Source organism: Mya arenaria, chromosome 4, assembly GCF_026914265.1.
Source record: "Mya arenaria isolate MELC-2E11 chromosome 4, ASM2691426v1".
Lineage (NCBI taxonomy): Eukaryota > Metazoa > Mollusca > Bivalvia > Myida > Myidae > Mya > Mya arenaria.
Window position 1 is genome coordinate 14,113,227 of NC_069125.1, and position 9,538 is coordinate 14,122,764.

General features: G+C 35.7%; 1 protein-coding gene across 1 annotated transcript; it reads right to left on the reverse strand.

Annotated features, from left to right (window-relative positions):
• Positions 1 to 1,184: 1,184 nt before the first annotated feature.
• Positions 1,185 to 9,111, reverse strand: LOC128232132 (uncharacterized). The gene is made up of 6 exons (XM_052945513.1): positions 8,979 to 9,111; positions 7,184 to 7,304; positions 6,737 to 6,857; positions 4,629 to 4,734; positions 3,917 to 4,032; positions 1,185 to 2,726 (listed from the first exon to the last, which is right to left on the reverse strand). Exons 1-6 carry the CDS (start codon positions 8,996 to 8,998, stop codon positions 2,500 to 2,502), a joined length of 711 nt encoding a protein of 236 aa, XP_052801473.1. The 5' UTR covers positions 8,999 to 9,111; the 3' UTR covers positions 1,185 to 2,499.
• Between the last annotated feature and the right edge of the window lie 427 nt (positions 9,112 to 9,538).

The following is a 9,538-nucleotide window of genomic DNA, read 5'->3' on the forward strand; positions in this document are numbered from 1 at the left end:
TAAGAAAAAAAAAAGAAAATTCTGGTCTATTGTGTGTCATCCTATATGACTGATTTTAAAACACTGATTCCAAAATCATCTGAAACTGAGACAAAAACAAAATGAAAAAGTTTTCAAATCGTTCAATCTGATAGAGTGCAGCTTTTAACTACTCAGCATTACCATATGTAAATGATGTAAATAATATAAATAATAAAATATTTAGCGACCGACCGAACCACATTCAATTTTTATGGGTCCTGGCGGGAGAAACAACGACTTAAATTCTGGCTTCAAGGTCATACTTTGAGTTCAAAGGCGATTTAGCCATGTTTTAAATGTTCACCATGGGGTCAAAGTTAACAAAATTAGCAAATTTCAATACGTATGACAATATGTGATGTTTCGATTACTAACTTAATGATTTTGTTTGTACGCAGTGACGTAGCTACATATAGGCCTTGTAGGCCTGTGCATACAACTTTTTTGAACAATGACAACATTTAAATAACCCCAAAATGCAATAAAAACTAATAGCTACTCGAAATGTTTGAACAACTCAAAAGTTTGTTGTTTTTTAACCAAAATTTGGTGTTTATTTAAACAACGTGTAGGGTGTATTGCTTGAATTTATTGTAATAATTGCAAATATAATTAAGTGAGTGTAATGTTCATGTAAAAGTCCCTAACAACTCACAGAACCATCGGGCCTACAAGTTTTTTAGGCATAGCTACGCCCATTGTACGGTAGTATATGTATTATATTTTTAAAATACTACTATTAAGGTCACACCAACATAATAACGTTAAATTATCCGTTTAAATGTGTGCTCCATAACTCCTCAAACGATGAAATGAATTGAAAATTATTTGGCACAGTTGTTGAGCATATCGAGCAAAAGTGCAGAGCCGCCGTTCCAGCCATTTGTATTCAATGTCAAGGATACACTTAAAGTGACACTCTTATTAAAAAAAACATGCATGCACATGCATAACAAATATCAGTTTTGACTGATATACCTTTTACTTCTTACTTTATAATGCATTTATGGAAAATATTAATAACTGATAACAAGATTGTAACCGTGAATTTAATTGCAGAAAGCGCAAAAACTATTAAATGATTGGTGAATGCTAAAATATTTACTGTTGTCTACTATAGTCTCATAAGGTAGAAAATTAAATTCAGTATCCTCCATAAGAACAATTGTTTTCGACATTTATTCATCCATTTTGATCAGTTAAAACAAATTTATTTTGGAATAAGAGTGCATCTTTAAGGGATCAAAGTTAAAAATAGCTTTCAAATTTCAAATAATGACTTTCATATATGGTGACACATATTGATGATAATACCAAATCCTAACACTGATTTGTATGTCCAGCACCAGCTCCTGTTCCCTTGTGTGTGACAAATCTCCTACGCAGTAATCTCCCTTGACACACAGAACAATCTGTTCCACCACGTATACGACACTAGCTGTGTTTTGGCTATGCATTATTTATTTTGGACGAAATTACACGAATGTATGGATTTTTTTATTCAAGGTCCATTTAAAAACGTTTTTTTTTTGATTGTTGAAGATAATTGGTTATTTTAAATGAAACGAAAATTAACATTTTTCAAATATGTCAGGTGACTTTGCTCGTTACCTCGTGACAAGCGTGGTGACAGTGTCCCGTACGGCAAGGGAAGCAACCACTTTGTAAAGTTTGGTGTATTACGTTAACGAAATTAAAAAGGTAAACTTTCGTTAATTAGCACATAATTTCAGTCCATTTGGTGTAAAGTTTACTCCACAAATAAATGTTTTTTAAATCACTTGACACAAATCCAATCTTCATTGCATTGCTGATGGTTCTGTTCATCACCTACTTATTTGACATAAGTTTATAATTTGCGCTTTCCTTCCGAATATGTACCACATTGGGTCGCATACATCGTTTCGGACGATATATATATATATATATACCCTTTATCAACACACCGGTTAGACATTTCCGGTGAATTCAGCCGTGCTGGAAAACTCAATCTGGCCCCCCACCCCACCCCCCAATGCCAGATGAGTCACGCGCTGTTACGTAATACTTACGTACTGCTTTTATTATACACAGTATGTAACCATAACTATGATATTTTAATAGATAATTTACATAAACATTAATTTTACAAAAATATACCTTCAAAACAAAACAGAATAACCCTTAAAAGACGTGATGCTGAAGAAAGATGTTGACTAGTGCAGTTAATAAAAAATACTGCGCGTCATGACGTCAGTAAACATCATCGCACGCGCTTTTTGATGATATGCATAAAAATGCGCTTTACTTTGCATTTAAAAAAAATGAATTTAAGGTGTGCTAGAAAAAATATCAATCATGTGTTTCCGTTCCGGACAGAAAAATCCGACCCTCGGGCACGCTGCGTAGCCGGCAAGCCTCGTTACCTGGCAACGCAGGTGCCCTCGGGTCGGAATTTTCTATCCGGAACGGACACACATGACACATATTATTAATCTATTACAGTTTTGTTGACCATGACGTTTCTGTCTCAGTAATGTTTGACGTTTTTCGATCGCCGTTCGTACTGCCCTGATGCGATCGATGAAGTTCTGCGATGTTTAGACTGACGTTGATTGAGACGTTTAACGTTTGAAGGTCCGTCATTGAGGTGGAAACGTTAACGTCATGTCCTGGGTTTGCCATAACTCGACGGCCTTGTTCTGCCCTAAATCGTCGGCCCGGGTCTTTAAAATTCAAATAAAAGTGATTCCAGAATTATTTGTATGAGCAATAATTACGACAATAGCAGATATGTTTATATCTATGTTTATAAATACAAATAACTAGAAATTCAGCAAACCAAAATTATAATTGTTTCAGTCTTCAAGAACAACTTTGGAATAATACGAAGCATTTGAAAACCATTTGAACTAGTGCACTTCTTTTGACTCCTGCTTTACAATTAATCAAACTTGGTTTATCATTCACACATTCTGGTGCTAGAAACAAGTGTTATGTATGTGGCTAGACGATCGAGAAGAAAAAACCCATCTAGAATGATAACAAAGTTGATCAAACAGTTGACCTTCAGATCTATTTTCACCGAACATGACACATTATTAAAGCTGACTTAGATATAGACAAACATTCTAGCCAAGTTTGATAAATACGGGTAAAAACTGTGACCTCTTGAGCATGTTACAAATGACTTGGGGATTTGTGCTTAGTGGTAATGTTTTAATTGGATATGATGTCTACTTAAAAACGACCTAGACACAAACAGTATCTGACCAAGTTTCATGAATATATTTAGATAACATAAGTCGAACTCCGTTGGCTCGAACTCCCAGGGACCGGCGAAAATACCTCGAGCCTCTGAAAATCGAACCAAGCGGGAATGCTTACTTTCAGTTTAATGAAATCGGTCGTTTACAATCTGTTCGAGCCAACGAGGTTTTCGAGCGAAGCGAGCTCGAGCCAAAGGGGTTCGACTTATAGCGTCTAGAGTGTTAGTGATGTGTTTTAGCATTTTCGGAGTCAATATGGACCAACATGAAACTAAATCTTATTAAAACTGACACACGTTTTGATAATGTTTAATGATAATTTGGTAGAAATTGAGGCCCCAAGAGTATCAACTAAACGTCAATAGGTGACTTAGCGAGATTGTTCAATCAGATATGACGTAAAATCAAATATGACCTATAACCAATCAGTCTCTGACTAAGTTTCATGAAGATTTTGGGAGAGCATGTTGCGTAAGGAGTGTTTATAAGGTTTTTGAACATTTACCTGTTTTAGAGTCAATATTACCAAATTTCATTAATGCGTAAGATATCAAACAGACGATTGGTCACAAAACCTTTTCATGTGAACTCCTGTGAGCTAACACTCAATCGTATTTTTTAATATATTAAATATACGACATACGTACATATGCTGTCCACGTACGTATAGGCGCTTTCGGGTTTATCTGATCCGCGGCCGTCACGTGATCCTGCCGCCCCGACCCATAGAAAGCTACTGCCGTCGTCGGACATGGCCATAGGGCTAGAAATTCGGGAATAATTTGTAATACAATTCAATTTTTTGAAACACGCTCCCTAGTCAGAATTTCTAAGAATATGATGGAAGTTATATCTTGATTTTGACGTGTTTTAAAAGTGTTTACCGATGATGATGATGATGATGATGATGATGATGATGATGATGATGATGATGATGACGATGCTAATGATGATGCTGATGCTGATACTGATGATGCTGATGATGATGATGATGATGATGATGATGATGATGATGATGATGATGATGACGATGCTGATGCTTATGCTGCTACTGGTACTGGTGATGATGATGATGATGATGATGATGATGATGATGATGATGATGATGATGATGATGATGATGATGATAATGATGATGATGATGATGATGATGATGATGATGATGATGATGATGATGATGATGATGACGATGATGAAGATGATGATGATGATGATGATGATGATGATGATGACAATGCTAATGTTGATGCTGATGCTGGTACTGATGATGATTAAGATGATGATGATGATGATGATGATGATGATGATGATGATGAAATAATAAAAATAAACCTTACAGTATTAATAAAATGTTTTTACCCCATCTCTGACGGCAATTGTGGATCTCTTATAGGTTGAAATTCTGTGCCGTCATAGTAATACATCCCTGTTGAAATACTCTGAGGATTACCTGTACCGACAACCACTGGAAAGTAAAGAACGAGTACATAAAACACTATCACACGAGGTATACTGGTATATCACTTTCATACTATGTATATATTAACAGTAGTGTCCGATAAGTTAACAATATGGCGACATATCGGCGTGAAGATGGTGGTATGGCGGCTTTGAAGCCTAGCAGAGTTAAGTTGGTGGTTTAACGACCTAGCGGAGAGATGTTGGCGGTCTAGCGGCCTAGCGAAGTGAATTTGACGGCATAGCGACGTGAAAGTGATGATCTAGCTGAGTGAACCATTTGATAGTTTTTTAAAACACAGGTAATCGGTGTATGCAGGATAAATTTCGTGCATTTCCATCGTTGAATTAATTACGCGATGTTAATAGTGTGTTAGTCCTCGACGCACTTTCGTATTCGCCCAGTGTCTAGGTCTGTCTTTACATGGTTGGATGTGAAAATCGATTTAATCATATAATTTATAAACTGATGCCATCGATATGTATTTATACATTATTTAACTGTTATATTTAATTCTAAGCATGCAATCATAATAATATCTAACTATTACGAAATATCCTTGAATTTTGTTCTCAATTCAAATTTGACGTATACTATGAAATAAATATTGAGTATCTGCAATGTTATGATCCATAACTAACTATTATCATTATAATCCTCTATTTAGCATTGTAAACAAAAGAGAATGCCTTCTCCTATTCATGTATGTGTACGTACCATTGTAGATAGTGTGTTTATCCTCATGGGCCGTATGGCTTATTGTATTTTTAAATAAACCTTCCTCGTAAAACATAAAGCCTCTGAGCGTCTCTTTGTGAGAAGAATTTGCCAATTTCAATGCATAGGAGAAATGCATAGAAATTGTTTGTGGGCTTGACGTTTGAAAACTTAACTCTGAAACACCTACATGTGAAGTAGTTGCATGATCTTAGGTCAAGTAGTTTTCAGCCGTTAATGTGCGGACAATTCTTGGTAGAAACAAGTTTGACAGTAATCTTGACTTTTCTTGTAATGATCTAGTAAAATGAATGGTCTAAGGTCAAGTAGTTTTTAGCCGTAAAGGTGCGGTCCAAGTCATCAAAACAATTACTGTAATGGCCTAGTTTGTGTTAAATGCAAAACCGTTCTCAGGTAACTGTGCCGTAATGTTTTCAAAACTATGTTGATGGCAAACTTAGCATTTGATCTACTGATCTCAAAACTACATGGGTCATATATTGGTCAAGGACAACACCCACCGAGTGGAGTATTTTGGTAAAAGCATTTCAGTGTTTACTTTTTATTGCACAGAACAAACATTCCAAATAACAGTGGCTGTGACCTTGATCTCTGATATTTTAACCCGACAAAATATTATGAACGTCTTCTGGTCAATTGAATGCTTTTAATTAAATTGTATATTGTTCTAGGTCAAGCTTTCGCGCGGAAAATATTTTCATAAAACTGTTGACTGTACCCTAACCGTTAACCTACTGATCTACACGACGGACGTCATCCGCCTGACAAGGGCAATTTACCAGTGAAGTTTCATCACCGTAAGTCAAAACATTCTAAGGTATTGTGCAACAAATGCTTTTAAAACACTGTTGACCTTTACCTTGACTTTTGACTTGATGATCACTGAATTATCATGATCCTTCTTCAACACGTTTTCAAGATATTGTGCGGACAAAAACAATTCTAACACTTAATACTGTGACCTTGACCTTATGACCCCAAAATCAATAACAATCCTTTGACCAAGAACAAACGACCATTGAAGTTTCATAATCCTCAGTTGAATTTCACGGATTATTGTGCTGACAAAACATGGTTTACCGACCGACTGACCGCCAGACCAAATATGACCGACCGACCGACCTTATATCCCATCTTTTCGAATAGAGATAAACATCAAAATAATTGTAGGTGTTGTAATTGTTTGGTATTTTATGAAAAAGGCAGTCTTTACAAATTTTAAAACCCATAATTGTTTTTATTAAAAAAAATAGCTTTGTAAACATATTACCAACATCTTCCTTGTGGTCTGTTCTTCGTCTAGACGGTTGTTTACTTCCGGCCGCAGGGTTCTCAGTTTGCCTGGCTGCTTTTAGGTCCGTTGAAATTATGTCTTCTGTGTTTGCCGAGGCCTGAAACATATTAGCAAGACTACTCGAGTCCTTGTTACGCTTTTTATTTGTGACCATGTTCATGTTGTTGTTGTAATTTTTGTTGTTGTTGTTGTTGTTGTTGTTAGGTCAAGGTAACAATTGGAAGGCATGTAGGCATTTATAGAAACAGAAACATGTCAGTATCAGGCGAAATAAATATTAGTTGCAATTTATTTTTAGGTCAAGGTCAGAATTGGACGTTATCTTAACCTTCTTGGAGCAGTGATATGCCTTTATCAGGCAATAAAGAGCCAATATATATTTGTTAGTTAATAAATTTCATTTATAATCATTCACAGTCTTACCTTTAACGCGGTGTCCATCGTTTTTGGAATAGTTTCCTGACCATGGTTGTTGTCGTTATCGATGTCATTGTTGATGTCGCTCAGTTGATTATCTTGAGAAAACAGTTCCAACCTCTGGTATCTGATAACAGTACAAATAAAATATGCCGTGTTCATATTCCAACATTTACCCCGGCGTGTCTGTGGGGGAGGGATTACCCGCGTCCCCCGTGGCAAACTTACCCCATGTGCATTTAAACGCAAATGATACTAGAAATAGATTTTTGATATGTAACTTAAACATATTAATTTGTCAAAACTAAAATGAAATAAATGCAACAAATCTTAATCACGGACAGTGCTCCAGCTAGCCCGTTTTTCAATGGCGCAGCGCCCGTGCCCCTTTTCTTACCGCCCTGTCCCCTTTTTGAGTAGTGCCCTTTTCACAAATGCTCTATTAGCACCAATTATCCCGTTAACTAGTGCCCTTTTTACTAACTAAATCATTATGAAAGATCGGCAGCCCTTAATCCGCTGTCATAATTGAGACAAATTACGTAACACTTATGATAATAGTGTTCCCGCTAGGTGTCACCATGCCCCCATTGACTTCTTAAAATATGCCGTACTGCCCTTTCATCTTCCCATGTGCCGATCTTCTTATCCAATAATTAGGAAGAGCCAAATATGGAAACATCGGCAGGAGGCGGAGCTATTGAATGTCAGCCAATCAGAATATACTTTGAGAACTCGTTTATTCAATGATGAAAGTTTGTAGAATGCGAAGAGATGGTGAAAAATGGTGTCAAGCACACTTCAATCTTTTAAAATAATTGTTAATTGTATTGTTCAGACAAGACTCACCATTTTAAACATTAATGTTTTGAAGCAGACGGTCACTGCCGATTTGTAAACACAAGAAAGGTGGCACTAACACAACCAAATACATCACTTTTTCAGTATATGTTTTGAAAGTTGATTTGTAAAATATTCATGATGAAAATTTCTTTGTAACCCACAAAAATATGTTGATGCTTTATTGCTATGTTTACCTATCATGTCTACGATCGTGACAAAATTCGCGGAAACCGCCATTTTGTCAGCACGAATTTCGGAGTTATTTTATCAATGTACCATGTTTTGTAAGTGATTTTTTAAGCAAGGGCAGTGATTTTTATTGTCATTTTAGTCTAAAACTTCAGCATATTAAACGTTATTTCACCAAAGACAACTAAATTACAGCCAGGCTGAATATAACATTCGTACCCAATCCCGATCGTACCAAACTAAGATTCGTCCCCTACATACTTGTTTTTTTTTGGTATTTATTTGATTGCTTCAAATTTTTAACTGTCTTTGGTTTTTTTCTATTCATTTAACAAGATTTTAGGAAAAATGTGTGACATTAGACTTAAGAAGACTCCAGACAAGTACAATCATACTACCACAGACAAAGAGACAAATTTTAATTTTGATATTCAAACACACCCTTCTAAATTTTGAGAGAAAAACAACAACATCTTGTTTAAGCCTGAAAATGATGGAAAATGATTTGAATTGAGTATGAAAAGAAAACAAATTCTAGGGGGAGACCCCCCCCCCCCAATTGCCCCTATACGACTCTTGTAGCTAGCTTGCCCTTTTCAAAACTCCACCCTGCCCTTTTCAAATCCTGTCACTCGGAGATCTGTTCATTAATTATATAATGTCATTAATCGTGTATAGGAAACGACCGAAGTGATAAACTTTGAAACAAGAAATACAGGCACAATATAGGTACAATACATGGAATTATTTCATAGAAAAAAATATTTACGATGGATTATGTTGATCCATCTTTTTTACTCCAACAGTAAATTATGAGTATTTCCAAATAATTCAAACACACATTTAAACAAACACACATAATGAGAGAGATCCAAACTCATGCCATCTTTCAAATATCTTCCGGATCAGTCTCATTTAAATCATATAGTATTACACGCTTTGCACTTTTCATAACCGTGTGCGCATTAAAGGGACTATTTCAGGTTTTATTTAGTGACCTTTTTACGGATTTGTTTATTACGAAAGTGTGGCAAATCATTAGGATTGTTAAGACTAAGATACTGACGTCACCATGTTGATATAATTTATGCTTAAATATTGTCTTTGAAGTCCACAACTTTGAAAAGTGTTAGCAACGCATTTCAGCAAAAGGCTGTAGCGAGATTGCTTGATTCACACTATCACCTAATGCTAACAATGTTTAAATAAAGGTTAAAGTATCCGTCAGATTATGTATGAGTCCTTTTGGGCGAGTGGATATGGTATCAGTTTTCTAAAAATAAAATTAGAGTAAAAATATGATAATTTGATGCAATCAGATGCATTACC